This window comes from Amblyomma americanum, chromosome 8, assembly GCF_052857255.1.
Source record: "Amblyomma americanum isolate KBUSLIRL-KWMA chromosome 8, ASM5285725v1, whole genome shotgun sequence".
NCBI classification, from domain to species: domain Eukaryota; kingdom Metazoa; phylum Arthropoda; class Arachnida; order Ixodida; family Ixodidae; genus Amblyomma; species Amblyomma americanum.
Genome location: NC_135504.1, coordinates 31,734,404 through 31,759,481, shown reverse-complemented (window position 1 = coordinate 31,759,481; position 25,078 = coordinate 31,734,404). Strand labels below are relative to the sequence as shown.

The 25,078-nt window shown below is 44.4% G+C and overlaps 1 protein-coding gene across 1 annotated transcript; it reads left to right on the top strand.

Annotated features, from left to right (window-relative positions):
• The first annotated feature begins 2,239 nt into the window (after positions 1-2,239).
• On the top strand, positions 2,240-13,642 carry LOC144102279 (uncharacterized). The gene is made up of 10 exons (XM_077635581.1): positions 2,240-2,367; positions 4,816-4,862; positions 5,389-5,427; positions 6,846-6,884; positions 8,416-8,512; positions 10,469-10,602; positions 10,979-11,026; positions 12,048-12,083; positions 12,892-13,054; positions 13,501-13,642. Exons 1-10 carry the CDS (start codon positions 2,295-2,297, stop codon positions 13,515-13,517), a joined length of 693 nt encoding a protein of 230 aa, XP_077491707.1. The 5' UTR covers positions 2,240-2,294; the 3' UTR covers positions 13,518-13,642.
• Positions 13,643-25,078: the final 11,436 nt, after the last annotated feature.

Here is a 25,078-nt window from a genome sequence, read left to right as displayed (position 1 = left end):
CAGGAAAGAAGACATGATCTCACCAATGCTATTCACAGCCTGTTTAGAAAACGCATTGAGAGGGTTGGATTGGGAACAGCTGGGATAAGAGCTAGTAGAGAATACCTTAGTTTTTTTGTGATTCGCTGGTGACATTGCGTTGCTGAGTCACTCAGGAGGTGAACTGCAAAGCATGATCAATAACATAGGCCGGTAGAGCAGAACAGTGGGTGTAAAAATTAATATGCAAAAAACGAAAGTACTGATCACTCTCGCGAGGGAACAGCAGTTTACAATTGGTACCGAGGCGCTGAAAGGGGTTAGGGAATACGAGATATAACTAGAAGAATAAGAATAGGGTTGAGTACGTTTTCAAGGCTCTCTTAAATCGCAAATGGCAGTTTACGAATATCCCTAAAGAGAAATGTATATAAAAGCTGTATTTTACTGGTAGTCGACTATGGGCCAGAAAGGTGGAGGCTAACGAGAAGAATTCAACGCAAATTGAGGACAACGCAGTGAGCTATGGAAAGAAAAATAATGCGTGTAACGTGCTTGGGCAAGGCTTGTAACGCAGAGGCAAGATAACCGATGGTCTTTAAGGGTAGCGGATTGGATACCAAGAGAAGGCAAGCGTAGCAGGAGGCGGCAGAAGGTTAGGTGGCAGGATGAGATAGGAGGTCGGTAGGGATATATACGGTGGCCGCAGCTTGCACAGGACAGAGGTATGGCAGAGGCCTTTGTCCTGCAGTGGGCGTAGTAAGGCTGATAATAAAAATGATAATGATGATGAGTCAACGTAAGTCGAAAATAATTTCTTATAAACTAGATTGACGAAGGCAAAAGAGAAGCAGCAAGGATCGGCATACGCTTCCACGTAGGACTAGTTTTTTTTTTCAAACCTACGTTCATCAAACACATTACTTGGCTCACTACTTGTACTTGGAAGGCGTATTAATGAAACAGTGATATTTTTTAAACCTTGGTTACCCGCCGCAGTGTTTCAGTGGCTGTGGAGTTTGAACGCTGATCGAAAGGGCGCGGTTTTGATTCTTGCCGCATTGATGTTATCTCGAAGCAAGTGAAATACAAATGTGCCGACTGTGTTGTCCATAATGGGGAAACGTTCGAGAACCCAAGGTGGTCAAGTTTAATCCGAAGCCCTTCACTACAACGTCCCTCATAGCTTATGTGACACGTCTGGGCGTTAAACCGCACTATTTTTTGTCTACTTTTCTAACGTGTGTCAGTACACTTGAAGCGTGGGCGCGCGTGTGTGTGTGTGTTAATGTTGCAGGCAGAAAATAGCTAGAAAGCACAGCATTGTTTTTGAAAACGTCTGAGCTTGCGAACCAGCCTTCCACAAGTACTGCAGCTCAAGTCGCGTCAGTGAATGTAAAGCCAGATTTATTTGGTTAATGGTAGATAGAAAAGTATGACAGCAGAATATTGGCAGCTCCTCGGAACGCCACCATCCAACGACACAGATCTCGCTTGAAGTCCCCATTTTCTTTCTGTGATGTGTGCAATCTCAACAAAGCCAGATACAGACCTGAATTCCCAAAATAGAGCTGCCAGACGCCATTGATGTTTTTGTCTCAATTTCAGTATTTTCTATACTGCTGACAGCCTAAGCTTTTCGCGTTCCCACGTGGAAAACAGAACAAAACGAATAACAATAAATTCGACGTTAAGCACTGCGCACGTGCTCACTGTTCAACGCTTGAGTACGGGGCTTGTTAGTCCATTCCTACTCGGCAACTGTATTACATCCGGTGGTGCTGTCTTGTTCGCAGCCAGCCATCACTTAAAACTGCTTTGTCTAGTTTCTTTGTGCTTTCTTTTTGATTGTTCTGCCAAGGCCTAGATATCGAGTAGCGTAGCCTTTTTGATGGCAACGGAAATCCGTATGGAGCAGGCGAAAAAATGAGCATGCTTTAGGCATGAAGGTACGGCCCCGCTCGTAAAGTTTCTCTGGTGCATACGTATATTGCACGAAACGGGAAAGCCCGTTTGTGGGCATAAAAAAAAAGTACCTTGAATGAGCAGCTTTTAATAGTGACGGTGACGAACAACACGTGTATAACCTATCGCGCCGTAGACCTTGCACTCTAATGAATGAGTGTGCGAAGGCATCGATGGACCTCTACACTGTAAAGAGTGCATTCACTGACGTCATCCTCGAGTACTTCCACGTGTAGCTATCACATGAGTTTGGGTATAAAATGCCTCAGATTTCTAAACCACATGCATCGTGTACTGATCCTACCATTCTTGTCTCCATCAACCCCACCAGCCGGACAAGCAACACAACCATGGCCTCCACCTATACCCTCGTCGCCCTTCTGGTCGCCGCAGCCATGACTTCGGCATCAGCTTCATTGCCGAGTAAGCACATATGAAAATTTATAGCTCCTTTCTTTCTTCACCTAAAGTTTAAATTTTAAGACTGCTCATCTACTTAATCAAAAGAGTTTTCGCTCTTCGCTTAAATAGTCTTCTAAGGTAAGACTATATCGATGCCTTCATCGCCAAACATTTTTTTCGTTCAGTGATGATGGAGGCAGTATTGAAATTATTTTTGGACTGATTTGTGTCCTGAAAGAGTCCCTTGCAGGGGAAAATAAAACGTTGCTCTCCACACGGCAGTACATATAAGATGACTTTTTTTTTCCCGGTTTCTGTAACTCAAGCAGCTTGAGCTCTACGATGCCTGTGCTTGAAACATGGCCAGATTTCTATTCAAAACTGTCGATCTTTATTGCTTTCTACGGACAGAGGACATTTCCACAGCTGAGCCTTGTGTGTCTGTATTAAGTGTAAATGCGGCTTTGCAGGAACAATCTGTCAACGGCAGAGGGTGGCGAAAAAAAAAAGAATAGACGAGTTACAATGATAAAAAAAGCACTCAAAACGAAGACAGCACAAATACGAGGGAATGGGAAAATGCGTTGGTGGTGACTGTTTCATGCGTATTCAGGCCAGGGCTGCAAGGTTTAAAGAGCAAGAAGCTTAGAAGAAATGGGCCTTTCTAGATCTTTTGAGCTATGGCGCCCTCCCCACAGCTTCGGAACGCCAGAAATGCCGCAGTGATGCTGACAGCAGAGCAGAGTGCTGGCTCCAGTCAATGACCCTATGGCCTCTTTACTTCAAAAAAAAAAACAAAACAAAACTGGGCATGAATAAAATAGAAACGCTTGGAGGCTAAAACTACCCGTCGTTACAATGTTAGTATTGGTTGTAAAGGATAGACATATTTTAGATGGATCCCATACGGCCAAGAAGGCGAATTTATGTTTTGCTCTTCTAAGATTTGAATAAATGAGCCTTTCAATAAATAAATCGGATGTTCCACAGCGGGACAGTAGGAACGGCGCGTAGCTGCTCTTTGAAACGTGAGAAGATTTTAGTACAAGTTTTAGCAATGCGGAGGGCAGTCTTGATGGCTGATTGTCGTGTGAGTTGAGAAGGACCAGAGAAGATATTTGCAGCGTTTTTGTTGGAAAACTTGCTGCAGCAAAAAGTAGGTGTACAAAGTGGGCAAGTGCAACTTCATTTCGAGCAATCCACTGAAATGCCATGAAGCTTTGGTTTCTTTAACAAAGTTGCCAGTCACTTCTTGACATGCGAAAGTAGCTTCTTAACACTGCTCTTCGCACGAAGATGTATACAGGTTTAAAAAAAATACAGGTATTCTTGCTTTTTTGCATGCTAAATTCTTCTACGCTCGTTCGGTCACGGCGAATTACCATTATACTTCAGAACAGAGAGTCAATTCTAGTAAATCTAAATTATGCGTCCACAATGTTTTTTTCCCCGAAAAATATGCTGCAGCAAATTTCACGCCAAACAGTGTGCTCTCACATTTATAAAATTCTGGACAAAAGTTACCATGAGGTACTCAACACATATTCCTACGATAGCTTGAGCAAGTTTGTTGGAGTATTGTTAGGGAGAGAGCTCACTGCTTAAAATTTTTGGTTGCTTCCATGTCTTGATCTGGTAGAACGTAAGGTCCTCTTACGCTTAAATATGCACCTTAAACCGGGATTCAAAAAATATCACCTTTTTTCGAATTGTATCTCAATAATTGGTCCAGTGCTTCGAAATTAACAGACAATTATTTAAGTATTGAAATACGGAGAGCACGACTGGTATAGTATGTGAGCTTTTGTTTTTCTTAGTTTATGTGAAGAATTCAATAATAAGTGACTCCCTGTTACGCTGATGACTGAGCTACGTCCCGTAAAATTTTCCCTGGACACCTGTGGCGCAACAAAAATTGAGGCTAGTGGAACCGAATCCTGATAAACGTAAACGAATTCAAGTATCCCGTAGAGTCCAGTGTGTACTAATATTTGTAAATACTTTATGTCACCAGTCACACTGTTGCTAAAAAAACAATCCCGTAACATGTTAGGAGCTTATGACCTGTAAAATAGACTGCTCCAGCCAGAGTAATCATTATTACTTAACAACTATAATTACTATGCAGCCATCGTGTATTTCAACTTGGAGTATCACAAATTGACTTGTAATCTGTCGTGAATATGTTGACAAGGTTCTTGAACTCAATGAAACTAATCCTTTCTGGATACGTTCCTTAAAGAAAGCCATGATGACCTCATTTCGTGTTTTAAAGTAAAGAGAAAGAGCACTTTAAACAAAACGGGAGAAAAATGAATACAAGGGCTGAAAGAAAACACAGGGCTCCAATTCATGAACATTCTGGATATATTTACAGTCCTGCATCATCTCAAGTACAAATATTTCTTGCTAGTCTGTAGACCTATCCTTTCGATATGCACTACCTGTTTCCTCGCACTATGTTTTCAGCCTCCTGCACCAACATCACCATCAGCAACATACTCAACATCGGAAATGTGAGTGTCATGCTCATGCGTTCTGCGCATTTCTCTTGTTCGATTACAATTAAAAAGATTCACAATTGCGAAGAAAATATCCTAAAATTTCATTGCTTGTTTATAGCTAGATGTGTAAAAACTTCGCCAGTTTTGTGAGGCACTAGGAAGTGTCTTTAGAGCATCCGTGGAAAGTACAAGTTAAAACAAGAATTTAAGAGAGAACAAAAGGAAGGTATAGGGAGAAATAGCAAGCGGAACAATGGAAATATGCGTTCATGCGGACACTTGGAAACTTTGCAGGATTTTTCAAACAAGTCAAAAGAAGAAGCAGAAATGACTAATAACGTCTTAGAGTGTCTGAGGTACAGCTAGCAGCAACGAGTTGCGTCCACCACATCTAGCTATAAGAGCGAGCGAAAATTGGTTTGACATGTTACCAAAGCAATGCCTCACGTGCAGTTCGAACATTCTATTTTTGTTTCCAATTTGGTGGTTCTGGAAGTACAGCGCATGTATATGTGTTTCGTTCTTTTTATCTTCTCAGTGCGTCGGCAACTCTACAAACTTCTGTGGGAGCACAAGCGTAAGTTTTCTCATTTTTAGCCTCACAGTTCACCGAGCTGTCTTCGTGTTCTTTAAAGTCATTGTTCTGCTTTAGAAGTGTTGACTTGTGAGTCACTCGGCCGGTCGGTCAATCAATTATTCTTCTTGATTGCCATTAGCTTTCTCTATTAACGAGCTACCCCGAAGTTTAAACAGTGAACCTATGTCATGTTACACATAACATTTACGTCGTGATTGAAAGTCTGGGTGGACAGGGCTGCTCCATATATTCATGCTTTTGATTCGAAAGCATTATACGGGTCATTAGCAACGAAAGCCAGTAACGTTTAGAAGCAGCTGTGGCGCAAAAATACGCCAGTGACGTCACCATGCTGTCGCTTGACGTCATCCGTAGGCCATAAGATAGTGACGTCTATAGCCAAATAAACCAAGGGCCTCCACATTGTGAGGCGCATCCCATAGGCCGCGAAACCGCGTTGATACTTGGTGAACGAAGGTCAACCTAGTATATGAGTTTCCTTACGACTGTATGCTAATCAGTAGGTGTGTCATTAGAAAGGAAAGAATATTTAATAAAGCACCCGACCGAGCTCTCGATGAGGCAATGCTTTCGCATTCAAAGCTAGTAAATGGTCTTAAATGCGGAACGTAATTTTGAACATACATAGGTGCCGAATGCAGTCGCATTTTGCTCGTGCTCTAAAAGAGGAGCTGTCGGGGAGACACTGTCACACGATTACAGGTTAGATATGGGGGTATATACGGTCGTTTGAGCTGTCGTGCTGGTCCATCGCAAGAATGAGACTTCTTATAACTCGATTAATGCTATAAGGCGAAGCTTGCACTTAAGACGAGCGTCCGACCGCTTACTCTTCAAGCTGCCTGTGCGATTGCTGTGGCCTTGACCTATTGCAGCTACAATTAAACCGGCCTCTTTGTTGAGTTGTGTTGAGTACAGTGTTGTGAATGAAGTTAATTGCCTAAAATTTAAACAGATGTTAATTGATTTATTCCCCAAATAATTCCTGTTTTGAAGGCCCTTTTTCTTTCTTTTTCTTTTGTTTACTCACTTACTTGCTTGTTTTTCTTTTGAAGTGTTCACAGTTGTATCTACATGTGTTAAGTTTATGTTCCAATTTCGTTCTTTGTGACATGATTACTCTTCGCCCCCCCCCCCCCCACCCCCCCCCTTATGTAATGCCCCCTGGGGCCCTTAAGGGTAAATAAACGATGATGATGATGATGAGTATTTGCTTCGCTTCAGACAATGCGTTTAGTTATCAGCTTGAGGCCAGGGCTGTCTTGATCGATTGATTAAACGGGTGTTTCTCCCTGCGAGGGTCGCTTTTAGCAAATTGTTTGGCTTATGCAATGATTATAAAGGTCATTCGGCGTTAGTATACGACCTAAGTCGTCTACGCGTGTTTGTAATTGCAGGCAAATGGAGCCACCCAAGGAATAACCAAGATCACGAACGTAAGTTTTGCAACTCTTTCTCATTCTGTTCTACCAGAAATCGCCTCTTTGCGATCCTCTCAGTCACTAACTCAGACTGATCAGTAACAATGGGTTACTTTGTTTATGCCGCGCTTAATACAGTACTTTATTCCTCAATACTTCTGTTTTACCGCTCTTACCGGCTAACAATGACTTTCACAGGTTATAAAATCGCTCGGTTCAATCTCTCCAGGTGACAAAATGAAGACTTATTGGGCTAGTTGGTGCTCTGTATTGAATTGAACAGCACTACCTGAGGGAAGAGTTGACCTAAAATAGACCCTAAAAGCCACGCAGTTAGGAAAGACAAGGATAATAAAAAATATGAAAATTTGAGACATAGACATAATTGAAGCCCTTATTACGGTGAATATGAACGAAACCAAATGTGTGAGCATTTCTCTAAGAAAGAAACATTGTATATGAGATTAAACTGCAATGCGTGGAAACCTGAAAGAAAGATGAAAAACCACGTAGAAAATTTAGGATGGCAACGAACCTCTAGTAAGAAAGGTTTACGAGAAAATACTAAATAAATAAAATAAACACTTTAATTTACTTGACGAGGCATCGCTTTCTAGCACATCGATTAAAAGGTGATGGCAATAAGCACCGCTTGACAAAAGGGCTGTTAGAAGTCGTAATACATGAGAAAAATCCCGGAAAGTTGATTTCTGAGCAGTGTACCTTTTGTTAACAAATGAAAAAAGGAAGAATCCTTCAGACCAATCACGACGATGTCCTCACACGGTAGCTTGCCGTTGAGCACTGAAACTGATGATTCGCGCATGGATAAATGCACTAAAGTTTTGAAGGAACTTGATAGTGGGTTCCGAAAAGCGCGACACTTGGTTGACAGTTATTTATAACTGTTTTTATTGCCTAATGGGCAGTAGGTTTTTAAGCTCATCCTTGCTTCCACAATGTATAAAAACAGCTAGATCGGAAAGGAGAGTTTTATGTTCAGTCTTCATGGCCAACAGGAATGCTCGCGAGAGCGAAAATAGAGAACATATATTGAACACGCTGCATAAGCAATATAACCACTGATACGTCGTTTGTTATAAATGCGGCTCTTGAAACAGGTTGGCGTAAGCGTTGCAGTGAATTGAAACTACGTATAAGCGATTTTATTGCAGAATTTTTGTGCACAACGGGATCTAGACGCTTCCAACGCGTCACAACGATTTCGTGGTTGATTAATTTGAAGCCAATACGCAGAAGTTAACTTATAAAATATTTCTGGTCGTAGGCGAATAACACATAGTGCACCATGTTTTCTATTATTGAAAGCATCAACTGAAAGCAGTAAACATGCAACTGAAATTAGTTATGTAAGATCCTTTAACAAGGAAAAATTACCTTGACCTGTCCTTAGTGATCTTTCACGAGTCTGCGTCGAACTATCTCAATTTTCGGCTTGCGTTTTATTGTCATTGTGTGTCACAATGTTAAGCGAACAACAGCGGACCTGTCCCTACGGATCTCCTTTACAACGTTCTTCCCTCAGTGCGTCATTCAAGGAATCTACCAGAACGGCTCTCCTCAAGGAATCGTCAGCGCCCTGGCGCCTCTGTTCTTAATCATCGCCAACCGCGGCATTCCAAGTGAGCATGCTGCAAGTTTTTAGTTTTAACACTTTCTTATGGAAAAGATTTGCAACCAAAGGAGCATTTTTTCTTTATTGCATCACTGAAGCGATAAATCAAAGCCCAAAGAACAAACGATCTTTTTCACATATGTTATATTTTATGGTATTTTTTTATTTATTTGAAATAAAATACAGGCGCCATAAACGTAGGGCGATTGAGGAGGGACAATGAATTGAGGCGAATAAAATATTTCATGAAGAGAACTAGAAAAAAAAACGTAATACAAGAGACACACGAAAATACTGGACACTAATGCTGCACATGATCAGTGTTACAAAACTAGTGCAGTAACAGCAGAGACTATACATTCCACGATTCCACACACATTCCACGCGCAAAGCAAAATAAAGCGTTAAAAAAGCCCAATCTTCAAGCATGAATCATAAAACGGAAGTTAAACGTAAAATCAAAATTGCAGTAAGAAGCAGCAGGCCAGTCTTTGACAGCGCTTGTCTTTGTGTATCATCCTGTGGTCCTTGTCTTTTCGCGCTGTTCTTCTTGAACATGGCATACCAACTCGCCCAAGCATCAGTCCTAACAGTTGCCACAACCTAACACGAGATCCAGCGGCAGCTGTGTCAAGTGCTGGATGTCACGGTTTTTATTAAATATAATTTTCATTGTCCTCTGGTAGCGTGCTTATGACGTCACTATGCTTTCCTGTGTTCAGACCGCTGAGCAAAGCGCGGTGCAATGCCGTCATGCGTGAGGGCTCAGCATGGCGATAAATTGCATGGTGAGCTTTTACACTAACGCCCACACCTCAAAAGTGCTATGCAAGCCATTAATAGCCATGGTAGTGAAAATGTGGACGAGACAAAAGTGTTACAATGAAGATATGTTAGAGGTATCACAAGAAAATCGCATGATGCGTTGGCGAAGAAAAGATACGTGATCAGATTGAAAGGAAAAATTGTCTCGAGCGTATCACCACAGTGTACTGAAAAAGTCGAGAAGTGAAGAGGAAGATCCGGTTTTTAGTGCTTCACAGGGTTGAGTAATAATGTCCTCAATTGTGGTAGACAGGAGAACATAACATGCGAGGCAGTTCTGTTGCTCTGAGACCAGCAACAGAAATCGGCTTCTGGCAACGAGTCTCCGGTTGGACATGGCCGAATCTTATTTATAGCGGACACGCGGACCCTGTGATATGTGTTGATGGTAGTTGTTCTTGAATAAAGTAAATTAAGGACAGGAAATTATGTTGCCCTCCGCCGCATTGGCTATCCAGCATCCTCTGAGACTGCCATCATTTCCTGAATGCGTTCGCTTTTACATAATACTCTCCTATATTCTCTCAGGTAATAATCAATGTATAAAAAAACGAACATTTCACATGAGGTTTCTTGCAGGTTTCAGGTTTCCTCTCAATCCCGAAAGGCGATTGTGTTCCTTCAGTAATACCTTATCGCGTTTAGGAGCAATGAAATGGCCTTAAATTTGAATTCAAATTCGATGTTCTTCATCGTGGGTTCCAGTTTTCTGGATCTTGTGACGAACAGAAGATCAAATTTGCAAACCATCCTTGAGCTACAAAGAGTACAGTACTTCATGAAATGACGTTTTACAGGGGCCACCACTAAACGGTTTGTATAATGCCGGTACAGCGAGCGCTTGCAAAAAAAACAACAAAAAAACTGCAGGTATTGTGTCGAGAGATGGTTTCTGTTTAAGTAAAGTGCAGAACGTTTCAGCGTTTTTCGTTTTTCTTTACTGGTTAGTATTTGTTGTTACGGACAGCTGGAGCTGCCCAAGCGTATCGTGCTTATGAATTTTGCCAGCACAAGCTTAGTCAGTGCCTATCTGCACTTTTCCGCCTGTACACTGGGCATAAAAGAAGCAGAAATACTCTGATGCTAATATTTCTTCTTTATGCATCAGAATCACAACCTATCGTGCGTAATTTTGCAGCCGGCATCAACCTTGGGGCACTGGGGAACTACCAGCTCTGCAATTCGAGTGGCTGCCTCAACTTCCTCATCAAGAACGACTCGTGCGTCGGTTCGATCAACATTGGGCTGCCTGCCGTGGGAAATGTTGGCTCGGTAAACTCCTTCGCCTGCATTATGCCAGCACTTATAAGTTTCCAGTATATTGAGGTCACACTAAAAAAAACCCCAATTGCTCCCCCCCCCCTCCCGCCCCCTAACACCCGTAAAACGCAAACGCAGCTCTGAAAAAACTGAATTTGACGAACTTAGCGAAGATATTTTTACTCTCTCTTACCTACTCTACGTGCAATTTTTAAAGGCCGAAGGCGTACTAGATTCAGCGAACATCTTCATTTGACTACCCTTCGATTTTGTTTGATGAAACTCACACAAGGATGGCGTGCACAGGGGGTCCTGTCGTAGCCATGTTTGGCTACCGAAGCTACTCTCCGTTCGTAACAATTATCAACTTCTTCTGTATGTTTTGCAGTGCGCTGGAGGCAGTACTATGATGTGCACTGCTGGATCACCTACCACTGTAAGTTATCGGTCATTTGGACCGAAACGTCCCTCTGAGAGCTGTTGCGCTGGGGTGGGGTGATTTAGGGCAGCGTTGGAATGGGGAATAAACGGATGTTAAATTTTTTTTTAGGAAGGCCAAAAAGCTGCTTGTTTGAAACCTGGAAATAAATGTCTTAGTGATGACCTCCAGGAAAAATGCGGTTAACATTAGTTGCTTGAGGAGAGAAATATTGCGCGAAAAAATTTAGCTATGCTGAGCAACGCTCGACAAGAAAACCATTGGGCACATCTCTGTAGTGCACTACTCATCTTGAATATGAGTGCAATTCCTCTTGGGTTCCTCCGCGTCCAGTCGTGTGGAAACAGTGAATTCTGGACAACATCAGGGTTTAAAATTGCTCGAGGAACATCGTTTGCCGGGTAGCCTGTGATTTCGGCCGCAGATTGTTTTGAGAAATTGATGATAGCTTAAATGCAAAGTTCAAACTGCGAATAATTCGCACTTTTAAGGGATTTAAGCTTTTGGTGACGGCAGGTTAACTGCACGTAAAATTCAGCAAACAACAAGCAGAGCAACGAAATAAAAACAAACCAAAGCAAAAACAAGACAAATCAGGCTATCCGTACTGGTGGGACGTTTATGAACGTCCTTTCGTTGGCCTTCGTAGCTATGAATCGAATACGTAAAGCCGCCTTGATAAAGGCATCACTTTACCATACAAAAAGCGCATCGATTACAAGGCGATAGCTTGAGTTGCACGAATTGCGCATTGGGCAGGCTGGCGCGTACTTGATATCTTGCAGTTAAGGGCGCAGACATGAAGATGCAAAGTCCACCTCAACGGGCTCTGTTGTGGCATCTCCTTGTCCGCCCCCTGTATCTCGATTGTGCTTCTCTATACCTTCTAATTACTTGGGTTAGCGAGCTAAGAACGCAGCTCATTTAGACGCTCAGATTGTTGCGATCGGCGTTAAATACCAGGAACGAAAATTACTGACCGACGTTCTTGCTTTTAAATGGCCATTTCTTTTTGCAGACAAACATGGTTCAGTCCACGGTGCAGTCCATTGTAGTAAGTACACGGCGCTTTTACTATAAAGTTCACTGATCTTTTATTCTGCTTTTTAATGTTAAATGTTTTTTTTTTGTCTGCTTCCATGGGAAATTCCAAAACTTTATTGAAATGGCGGCAATCATGAGATTAAAAGTGTTGATGTTGCGTATCGTTATTACGATAATTCTTTTCACTTCCGACGTCGTTCTGTGTTGTCATGCACGCCACGGCAGTTATTCTTTTTTCACAAGGTAAATATACACATTAAGCTTCTCATATTGACGATGAAAACAACGTATGGTACCCCGAAGCGTAAAATACACCACATGTGATGGCGCCGGTGATCGCTACAGATGTATTTTGTTGTCTGCTTTTTTCAAACTTATATAGGTCCGTCTTCAGCATGAGTGGTGTGCTTGCCGTTAGCGGCTTATCGATTTAGACCAAATTCATTTCTTCTTGACTGTTGGTTTAAGCGTTGGTTATGTTAATTGGAGACTGCATGACAACGCACAGGATCTATTGGGAACAATCAACATGAGCAGTCAGGGTAAAGTATTTGAGCCCTTTTGCACAGTTCTCGGTGACACATGCTTCCTGGATTTGAAATGCAAATTACAATGTAGAGCGCAGGTACAATGTACAATGTACAGCGCATTTGATGACAGATTTGAAATGCAAAGTACAATGTACAGCGCATTTGAGCAAGGCCCTGGGAGGACTGCTCTGTCGTGCCAAAATCGTTCTTTCCTGGTGTGTCTTTCAGCGCTAAGAAACGAATTTCTGAGACCTCCAATCAACGTGTCTCACATTTCGTTTTCTACAGTGCATCCTGAGTCAACTACCCGCCGACCAGTTCCGCACTGTTGTTCGGGGCATCGTCTGCCAGCTGGTCACGGTGATTAACACGGCCATACAGGGAAACATGGCGCTCCGTCTGACTTTTGGCTTCTTCAGCACAGCCATCACCTTCGGACTGGGCGTCACATGTGAGTGGGGTCACATGCTTTGTTCTGGGCAGTGAATGCGATTCGTAAATATAACCATAACTTCTGGAATATATGCTTCACATTCATCGTCTCCTCTGCAGGAATCAGTCTCAGCTGAGGTTGATAACATTTTTTCTCAGGCAGTCCCTATTCGTTGTCCGATTCTGCGGACGCAAAGTGCTTGTTCGGAGATGTGGGGCATCTTATGGACCATCGTTTCCTGCACAGGAAGTTAATTTACCAAATCAGCTGATAATTACTCTTCCTCAGTTGTCAGAGCTTTGGATTTCTAAATCAAGCCACATGTGTGCTGTTTTTAAGCTGCGTGGGCAAGACTGTGTTCTTGATTTTTCTTGAAATAGCAACGTTTAGCACGAAACAATGCACACCTAGCTGCAGATGTTTCTATATTCTTTGATGCCGCTTACAATTTTTCCCATTTCCAGGCCCCTTAACTCGATAAACAAGACAGCAATGAGTCGCCAGGGCGGCAGAGGTGGATGGCACCGTCCTTGCATGGTGGCTCGACAGTTCCGCACTTCTCCGAAAGAACAAAGAAAAAGGGTCGGATCGAATAAGTTGAATAAAAACGACATTTATTTTACCGTTCTTTGCTTATTAGACGACTGCTGGTACAGTCGTTGTGTTGACGCGGACACTAACCGCTTACGTTCCACAATCCCTGCGGTCAAATAGCGGCTTTGACATTTGTCTGCTGGACCCCAGGTTGTGCATTAGATGCATCGCGGTGGCTGCATCTAGGTAGAGATGAAAGGCAACAGTGGTGCCGTGTACTGATGTAGCGGTGTGCAGGAAAGAACGTCCATCATCATAACCAAAAGATGCAAAAAACGTGACCAAAAATCACGAAAATGCGCGGCTATGGCTTAGTCGGTATCAACTAACACGGCTATTACAAAAAGAAGGCTAGCAGCATACAAAAATTGCTTAAGATTGTACACCTCCGTCAAAGTATACACGGTGTTGTTGCGGGCTAGTTGGTTCTGTATTGGTTAAAACGTAACTGCGCAAACACAGCACGAAGAGGGGAACGTACATGCGCAACACCTGTGTGTGTACAGTCCTCTCTTCGTCATGTGTTTGCGCTGTTCTCTTTTGAGCAGAAGAATTCAGCCCAAGTAGTTTGCTTGTGAGGCCTGCAGCGTGCCTCGTTAGGCACCCTCAGCGACAGTAATCTCTCGAACTGGTGGTGTCGCACCAATCAGTACATGCCGGTGCGACGAAGGTAACGGTTGATTTATTGGCTGAATGGATTGCAGAACATTTATTTCGCAAGAAGGCAAAATGCAGATGGTCTGCGCTAGGTGGCTGCCAGTCCACGGCTGACAGCGACAAGTGCTAGAGCATATGATGACCCAGAGAACCGAACAGCGCGTCACATCGGCACGAGGAGGGAGCTCAATTCCGCTGCACTTTAGCGTCATCATCGCTGGCGGCTGGTGCTGCTCGTGATGCTTAAGGCCGCTGCTGCTGCCACAGATGAATGAATGAATGAATGAATGAATGAATGAATGAATGAATGAATTCGCATCCCCAATCCTCCCAAGCTTTGCACTGCTAGATGTGCTGGGAGCTCCGCTAAAATGTAAGAAGCAAAGCCTTTGGGCTTTATACTTTTAGCGGGGGCTGTACATGTAGAAAGAAATTCAGATGTAAAAGACTGCGAAAGAATGGCGGTGGTTTAGCTTTGGTTAAACCTGGAGTGACGCGATAGCTACAGCTGGCCGAGTGGAACTTGGTCACGTGACCAACCACGTGATCAGCCACGGTGCCGCGCCACCGATAGCTGCTCCCCGTCACGTGACTCACCACGGCGCAGCCACAAGGTGGCGGCGCCGCCACCGCCACGACGCCGCTACGCTGAAGGCTCGAAATGATACCGTAATGTAGCTATCGCTACAAAAACACGATAGAAAAAGTAGCCCATGCCGAATCAATAGTGCCAACAACTAACACGGCTGCCGCTCTTATAGTAGCGGTAGTGGTACGTGCTCTGCCAAAGGTAGGTATTATTTTGTATTTAGTATTCTGTTTAGGTCAAAGTTTCCGTCATCTTTTCCTTCGCTGCCTGCTTCATCTATTGTAATGCAGCCTTTTGTTAGGCAGATAAGAGCGTGTGTTTGAAATGTGGAAAACAGCGCAAGGAAACGTAGACGGGGTGGGGAAGAAACCCGTACCACGCTTGTCCGTGTTTCTTTCACTCCGTTGATGTTCCACTGCACTTATTTCCAATATAATCCCTTGCCTGCCACGTAGCGCCCCGTCCCGTTGAACGCTAACATCTACTCCATGCGTATGATGCGCCGTTAGGTCTCACCAGATGGTACAACCACCCATGCGTGTGCTTGGCTCTCACACTTCAACTTTCCTCCTTTTCTCTCCTCTCGTTTCTGCTTCGCACTTGAGATGATGGTGAGGATAAGGTGGACGCAGTGGGGCTTAGACGCGGACATCACGAGACCGGGAGAGTTTGCCATTTAGAGCCAGAGCCCTGGGAAAAAAAAAACTACGTCGAAGTGAACCATCTTCCCGTACACTCTGGCGGCGATGGGTGTAGTTGTTTCTGCTGTGTTTCATACAGATGCATGACCTCATCCCTATAGTTTATACGTTTTCTAGTGTGCTGCTGACCAGCTCCAGAGGTCCTTTCAGCTTCACGAATTTTACAGAAATTTTTTTGCCTCGACTTTTGCTCTCATTCGAGATTTTTTAAAACGAAAAAATTAGACCAGTGCGCCGGTTTTTTTTCGCTCTGCAGTGTTCTCATGTTTCTACTTAAATGACTTCAAGTGCTGTAATTTTTTCGAGCAACATTGCGCTTGTGACATCAAGACCCGGCCGCACGTAATATACGCGCTGCGTTTGGCGAATGACAAAACGACGAGTACCCGCCGCGGTGGCTCAGTGGTTAGGGCGCTCGACTACTGATCCGGAGTTCCCGGGTTCGAACCCGACCGCGGCGGCTGCGTCTTTATGGAGGAAAACCGCTAAGGCGCCCATGTGCTGTGCGATGTCAGTGTACGTTAAGGATCCCCAGGTGGTCGAAATTATTCCGGAGCCCTCCACTATGGCACCTCCTTCTTCCTCTCTTCTTTCACTCCCTCCCTTATCCCTTCCCTTACAGCGCGGTTCAGGTGTCCAACGATATATGAGACAGATACTGCGCCATTTCCTTTCCCAAAAAAACCAATTATTATTATTATTAAAACGACGAACTTGATTTTCCGGCATTTCCGGAACAGAGTTATGGCTAACTGCCTGCAAGTCACCCAACCAAAGCTACAAACAGCTCTGACAGACTTTTCTACCCCTGTCTGCAACTTAAATTGTTCGTCAGTGATAAGATCATTTGTCCTTCGATACCCCTTCTGGTGTCTGTTACCTGTTGTTTGGCATTTAAATTGGGTTCATTATTTTAAGAAATCATTTTTACTACGCGAAGATAGGCTGCTATCGAATGTAAAACTATTATGAACTCAAGTTATTCATTAGTTGTTCATTATTGGGATTTCAATGCTTGCTTGGAGAAAATTTTCTTGTTATATCCTCATCAGAACGCAGAAATAATCTGAAGTAGGAGGAAAACAATGTAAGCATTTTAGATCGCTACTTCGATATCATCACCATCATCAACTTGACTACTCTCACTGCTGGGAAAAAGGTCTCTCTCATGTGTCTCCAATTAGTTAATTGGCCGGCTGCGGCCACCGCATCTTCGCAGTCTTCTTAATCTCATCCGCTTAATCAACTCTCTGCCGCCCCCTGCTTCGAAATTAATTTGATAATAATTGCACTCACAGAATAAGCATAGGAATGGTAAAGAGTGATCAGGAATAAAAAAAGAAACAGAATAAGCATCTTTGAAACACAAACTGAGTGATACAAGCCTGGGCGCTGCTTTATGTGAAAAGAAAACTAAGACATAGACGTACATCGGCACCACAAAAGCGCTAATAGAATCTGAACATATAATCGAAATTACTCGCATGGCATTTTCCTTCTCAATCATGAACAAATCGCATATTTTGCATGAAACACACTCGAGAAAAAGTGCGCCCACATTGTGGTCACGTAAACCCGTTGCCGAAACTTCATTTTCAGGTACAGCAAACATGTAACTGTTTACACTCTCCTTAAGGACGCTTTCAACTTCGAAAAGTGTGATGGTCAAAAGGGCACCGATGAAAAAGAGAATGCTATCGCCATTACCATGCGTGCACCGCTGGTGAATCTGAGCGGCAACAGACAAACACGGAGAACAACGGAAACGGCTCATTTCAATTGTGCGATTGCTTTGTACGGCAAAATGGTATGAGCGGAAGTGCCTTTCAAAACTAAATTCGACAATCTCGTCACTGAAGATGAAAAAACGCTGTCAATTCTTTTTGCTGCTACTGGGACACTGGAGTTGCTCTTGAATGTTTTTTTTAATTTAACAAATATTCTGATTCTCTTAATTCTTGTACGGTGTCACTTTACTGCGGTTTTAATTTTTGCCTAATAATTCATACCAAGACCTTTCTGGATGTCATTTCTCTTCTTTCCTGCGTAAACTATGAAGCTTAGCTTTCTGCCGCTCAACCTTTCAATATTATGCAGTTTCCGTCATGGCATCAGACTTCCCTTGCCATTGTCATTGTTTTAGGACTCTGTTAACAACCCACCTGCATGCTTCACCTGAGCCAATGAGTGTTTTTAATTAGAACGCCCGTCGTGAAAGAAATGTCCCTCGCTGCTCATCTGCAAGGCAATCTCGGCTCCTCCTTTGACCCGCGTAAAGCCGCATTCAGACTACATCAAATTTGTGGCGAGATGAAGCGGATTCTCTTCGCCGGAAAAAAAAAAGAGCCTGTTATCATATGCACTGCCCGCGACTGCGGAACCGACTCTGCACTGCGGCTGCTTTTTGCTTTTTCATGAAAGCAGTTTTTTTTAAATCGGCGATAAGCGAAGGAAGCGAGAGCGCGTGTGAGCCCCACAGACAGTTCGCGCGCTTGGCTATCGTCGGTCGCTCGGCTGCACGCTGTGTTGCGCCTTTTTTTAATTTTATCGCGGTCCTCCCTTCATTTCCAGGATGAGAGCTTGTAACGGAGACGTAATGCCGACCATTTCAGCGAAGGAGTAGATGGTGTCGAGTCTCCTGTGCAACTCTGTAGTTGTTATGCTGGAAAAGTTGCAAAAGGCAGATAAAAGATCAGTACGCGCCGGAGGCGGTGGTGGGTACGGCCATCCTTAAAGGGACGCACCCGTTCAGACCAAGCCTGCAACCTCCTGACGCTGCTTTGGGACCAAGACGTGCAGTTTTACAGAGAGTGAGTTCGTGTGAAGTTCATCGTAACATTAATATGAGAAGCGCTAGCATCTTACTGGCTTGTTCTCTTCTCGGCAGCTACCTGTGTATGTCGCCGAGGAGGTTCGACACCCTTGTAGAGGTCCTGCAGCCTCGTATACAGAAAAAAGACACGCTTTTTCGTTCGGCGATACCTGTACATCACCGCCTGTCGCAGGTCATCAGGTGAGGTGGAAATTTTATATTACTGTGTGGACAGGATTATGTACTGTTGGTTTCAGTTTTTTTATTTTGATTGTAACCTCAGAGACAGCAGATCGCAACGTGTACAAAAATTGCGCAGTGCTAATATCATAGACCGATTTTAGCTTTCCCTTCATCAATTGTACCGTCCGCCTGTGAGCTCTTTTATTTCGAGAGCTCAAATTTTGACAGTTGTACCACTCCAGTTCCGCGGTATCATAATCAGTTCATAGGGCTAAAATGTTTTGTGCTTCGGACCTTCAGCAAAGAAATTTGCCTTCAGGCGTTGTTGGGGATGCCGGTAGCACCTGGTATATTTTCGAAAACAACCATCCGTCCCCTTTCAGGCGAAATACGCGAAGAGTACTGTACTGGCACTCCAAAACAAAACAAACAACGCCTCGAGCGAAATTATCAGTGCGCTGGCTTCGCAGTCCGTAATACATGCGTCGTACAACACAGCGCGAGGTCCGCATGCGTGAGGTAAAAGCCGGCAGTGGCGCGCGAACGACGCGAAACGTAATGTCCTGGCATCCGAAAAAACGGTCCTCGCGAACATCGATGTGATCCAAGGTATAAAAGGGATTGTACTTACGGGTCACTCCCAGTTCGTTTTCGGTTTTTTTTTTCCCGACAGCTGCTCCTTGTGGGTAACGTCCTTGAAATTTAAATGGCGCTTGTCGTATAGGATGGGGTGCCCCTTTATGGCGTCAGGTAGCATCTACACAGAGAATGAGACGGCCTCTTCCGCTGCCATGCTTGTCGCCATACTGGATTTTGACCGTACGTGATATTTACGGCCTTTCGTCGCTAAGGCGGAAGAATGGGCTCCGGACCGATAGCCCTCGCCGCGCCGCTTTCCGCCTTCGTCGGCGTCAAAAGCGGCCGAATCTGGGCGAATCCGGATCGCTCGCCGGAATTTTGGTGTAGTGTGAATGCGCCTTGAGATCAACGCTTCAAAGCGGACCGCTATCGTGAACGTTGGTCGGATATTCCCGGGCCGCCATCGCCTGCAGAATACATTGCTGTGCTGTGACTGTCGGTTCCTGCCGCTTTTCTTGTCTTCGATCTGGTTGTATCCTCTGGACTCCCTCTTCAGTCTTCTACGGGGAGGTCGTTTTACGCGTTGGGGATTTGTCCAGGTGTTGTGTTCCTTTTTTTTTCATTGTTGAAGCGATAGTTACGTTTAATGTACTCTTAGGCTTAAAGCTAGGTATTTACCTTCCTCGGGTGGGGGTCCAGATCCCTGGCTAGCCAGCCTGCCGGCGCAAAGTTCGCCCCTGGTTTAATTTGGACTCAATAGCGTCAGTGACTTTCCAGTGGCGCTTGTAATCATTGGAGGCGGAGCCCTAAAATTGAAAAATTCTAAAATGATCCAGGAGCAGCTGAAGGCTGTTACTAGACGCCACTTGGAAATCTCTGAGGTGTGCCCCTTTGGCCTCAGAGACATTCTGTGCCGATGCTGGGATGTGCAGTGCGTGTGGGAGTTACTGCATTGAACATATTTCGCGTGTTTTCCAGCTAAGCCCTTCATATTAGAGCAACTCGAATGTTCAAAATGCGTCGTCCGCAGCGTGGACCCATGGACCTCTCCTCAGGAAATACTTGATGACTTTCAGGACGCTGGTGCAGGCATGTTATCAGTATACCGCTGCACCAGAGATGCTAACGGGTCACTTGTGCCCACAGAGTCCGTGAGTGCAGTTTCGTTAGGATCATTGCGCCCCTCTGAGCTTAATGTTTGGCCCAAAGAGTACCGAATCAACCCGCTACAATCTTGTCCTTTGTTATGAAGAAATTGCTGGCGCTTTGCTCACAACAGCAAAGCTTGCAAATCTGCAACGCGTTGCCGACTATGCGGGGACAACCATTCCGCAGACCTTTGCACACCTTAGGGGCCCAGTTGCGGACTCTGTGGCGGCGTTAATCCGGCTGGTGATGCTGGCTGTCCTCAACGTTCTGACAAGGCGAATGTTCTCAATATCATCCAGAAGTGAAGGTGTTGTACAGCTGATGCCTGTTCAAATTAGACTGGAAAAGGCATTCTTATGCGGGGCTTCCTTAGTGGTGGGCAACCTCATGAGGTTGACCTCAATCTCACGCCGTGAGGTGGGGCTGAGGTGAGGTCGGCGACGGCTCAGAATTTTGTGAGTGAGGTCAGAAAATCAGACCTCAACCCCACGCTTGAGTATGAGGTTGAGTGAGGTTGAGTGAGGTTGTCAGTCGATGAGGTTGAAATCTTGAGATCAAAACATTTTGCAGTTGCCACGGCTAACTTCGACGAGTGCCGCTTCCGAAGCGGAGTTGCAGCGCACCGCCGCAGTGCTCATGCGACGAAGCTTGGTGTTCGGATTCCGCTGTTTGGGCAACAGAATGCCACAGTTCCCTCTTAGCTTTCGGTGCTACGCCGTAGTATCTAATCAGACCGAGCCTACAGAAAGACGCACCTATCTGGTCTTCCTAGAAGGAGTGCCGCTGTCACAGCACGCCACTCTTCCTCCCCCTTCCTCCGCTCGCCTAGCAGCCGTAGGTGTCTGCTGGTCGGCTCAAACTCCCGGGAGCACTCAGAGCACGAAACTCATGTTGACCCGCGGTAGCTTTGTCTGATGCCGTAAACAAATAAGTTCAGTCCAACAGGCACGCTATAAATTCGTCCCAGCTCGGATGCCCCAACGAAAGACTGCTTCGTGTTCATGCTCGTTGCAAGCGGTGACGTCATGGCTCTTGCCTTACAGCCGAGTAAAGAGATCCTGCTGTACATTACACGGTGACTTAACAGAAACTGGAACAGTCGGCATAGGCGAGAGAATGTGATTCATGTGGTTCCTAATAAGTACACATGCTGATTATATGGAAAAGGAACAAAACCAGAAAAACCTGTATAACACCGTCAAAGCTTTTGATCGCTGTCTGCCCGTTTCGAATCTCACACCATACTTTTGTATATTCCTTTTCCGTAATGCAAGCAGATGCAATATAATTTCACTTTTATATCCTTCAAAAGAACCTTTCTTTGGTATCCTGTTCTTTGTTTCTTCTAGGAAATTCACATAATATGCCGAAAAACCGCAGCATGGAGCGAACGTACCAGCATTACGGTATTATAGCAGTAAAGTATTCAAATCTATAATGAATGTATGATGATGTGGTAGCTGATTGCTTTTCTTTTTTTAATGAAGACTTGTCAATAGAACTGATTACGTGCTGGCGCTGTGGCGCTGAGTCGATGTTTCAAACTTTCTAATATGACGTTTATTGGGGCGTACTGTTGTTAGCTTCTTTTTTTAGTTTGCCATTTTTGTTTGTAAGCTTGTAATAATTCTCTTTGTTTTTTTTTATTCTTTTCTCGTAAGGAATCAGTTAGGTTGGCAGCCTGCCTTGCAGACGACCAGGCACTGATCACACAGTTATCTTTCCATTAACTTAGTTATTTTGCAGAGACCCATCGTTTACATTAAATGGCTTCGCAGATTGCTCGTGCGGTGATCACGGGTAAACAAAATTCGAGGATGCCGGCGTACCATTGACCAGTTCAGTTTTGAAGGAAAACAAGTTACCGAATCAAAGCAGCTTGTCTCAGATTGGTTGACGAAATGGTACGCAGAATTCTGTTCAGGCATATAGTATTTAGGCTTTTTTTTGTCCCAATTTGGGAGGAGGGGTGGCTGGAAAAAAGATTTCACTGCGGCGAAATTTGAGCGGTGAGCCGTGGGGCTCCCGACAGAGAGAGCGGTTCACGTTGCCCCCTCTAGGCCAGTTGTTTTGGCCCCTGCGATTTTAATAGTCGGCGAAATGTACGAAGACATAATTTGGCGCCTTCCTGCAAAGTGTCGCGGGATCACCGAATCATTAGAGAATTCCCAGGATTTCGAGACCATTACCATCGCCACCTGGAGGGAAGTGGCGGAAAAGGGGATGGTCTTGACCTCCAAAGAACATCACATCATCATTATCGTTAATTTTTTGATGCAATTATTCCTGTTTTTCCCCAGAATTTTTGTTTTCGTTTGCTGGTAATATTTGAATTGGTAGCAGTATATGAACTGTCCCGACCTCATATACACTATCATCATCATCATCATCGCCATCCCCTCGAGCGCCAAAGGCATATGTCGTTGCATTATCGTTGCAATATGTCAACCATGAGAACTGGCCCTTTTGCGTGCTACAATCGGAATGTCACTATTGTGGACCGAGATGTGGCACTCTTGGTAATGCGTCATGAGCGCATGTGTATTAATGTCGGATCCATATGGAATTTCCAATGGGTGTGGGGGGGACCTGGTATGATTTGGCATTACATCGTTGTCACGTGACTAGGTGTGACGTCACATTATATCGTCGTCACGTGACTAGGTTTGACGTCAATTTACATCGCTCTCACGTGACCTGGTATTATGTCGCACTCATATGATGTCATCACTAATACTGATTAGTCTTAGTGTTACCTAATTGCACTAATAAGTATTGAATAGGCGTGTTGATCAGTGTATGCTAACTAGCATTAATTAATGGCGTGACATCATCATCTTCTTCACATGGCTCGTTGGCTTATGACGTCACATGGTGCTATTTCTTGCAGACACTTTTTTGCGGATATAACCTTGAAACTGAGCCATCGATTAATAAATGTAGCCGCTCGCTTCTACATAGACATAAATACAACGCGCCTCTGTTGGTGTACTACAGTCACTGCTTCTTTTCGAAGGTAGCATACAGGGGACTGAAAATAGCGTTTGTTGGGTGGCAAAATTTTCACCTATGGTGAGTGTTCTCGGTATACCGGATAGAGCTAAAAAATCGAAATATACTGGTACGCGTCCGCGTAGCCGCCACATTGGAAAACACATTTGCGACCACTTTCTTTACATTCGCTATTATCAAGTCTAAGAACAGCGTTAATACCCCCCCCTTTGGCGTTCCAAATTTCTGGTAGATGTTGCAGGAAGTCCGCGTTTGTCAATTGGCGGTTCGTGCTTGAATGAGCGTTAGGCTTCCAATGCGAACAAGTATATGCGAAGCAGTTACCGAATATTGACACTGATAAGGTTACAATCAGTTATTGAAGCAAACTTATTAAGAAGTACCCTCCGACGTAGTGGTAGTAACAGCGTATGGGGCACCCTTGTCCACAGGCCATAAACTTTCTGAGGCTTCATCCCAGATTATAAGCTTCTCCTATTGCGTGAACATCACAAGTGTCTGTACACACCTTATAAAATAATTACAGACAGCTCAGTTCGGCTACTGTAATAACTAGTCATCACAATGGTGCAGTCATCATTTTGGCTTTCCTGTCAGACAGGATTCTGAGAATTGTTTTATCTGAAATGCTTCTTAATCGCTTTTTCTTTTTTGCTTGTTTGTTTTCTGAGGTCGAGCAGCGGACCTCAAGCTCAAAATTTGAGGTTGAGGTGAGGTTTAGTGAGGTCGCCAGTGGCCTCAGGAAAAATGAGGTGAGGGCTTCTCAGGTAGAGGTGGGCATTTGACCTAAAAAATCTGGACCTCACCTCAACCTCATAAAGAATGTGCCGACCTCACTCAACCTCCGCCTCCTCAGTTGAAGTTGAGGTTTCCTTGGACGCCCTCACCTCACTTTTCCTGAGGGTACTGCTGACCTCCCTCAACCTCACCTCAACCTCAAACTGTGAGGTTGAGGTTGGCTGCTTACCCGCCGCGATGGCTCAGTGGTTAGGGCGCTCGGCTACTGATCCGGAGTTCCCGGGTTCGAACCCGACCGCGGCGGCTGCGTTTTTATGGAGGAAAAACGCTAAGGCGCCCGTGTGCTGTGCTATGTCAGTGCACATTAAAGATCCCCAGGTGGTCGAAATTATTCCGGAGCCCTCCACTACGGCACCTCTCTCTTCCTTTCTTCTTTCACTCCCTCCTTTATCCCTTACCTTACGGCGCGGTTCAGGTGTCCAACGATATATGAGACAGATACTGCGCCATTTCCTTTCCCCAAAAAACCAATTATTATTATTATTATTATTGGCTGCTTGGCATCAGAAAACAAAAGAAAAACAAAACAAATAGCAAGTAAGAAGTTTTTCAGTTAAAAACGATTCTGAGAATGTGTGAGAGAGGAAAGGCAAAATGATGATAGTAATATTTAATAAGGTGTGTACAGACACTATTGATGTGCACGCAATAGAAGAAGCTTAAAATCTGTGATGAACCCTCAGAGAGCATATGGCCTGCGGGCAAGGATGTCCCATACGCGGTTACCACCAGTACGTCGGTGAGTACTTTATATGTGTCCACATTTGGCAACCTGCTTCATATATACTTGTTCGTATTGGAAGCCTCTCGCTCAATCAAGCTCGAACCGGCATCTGACAACCGCACCCCTTCTACACCATCTACTAGAAATTGGGAGGAAGGAGGGGGGGGGGGTGAGGTATTCACGATACTCATTTGAGGCTTGAGAACAGTTACCGAATATAAAGAAACTGGTCGTCGATGTACTT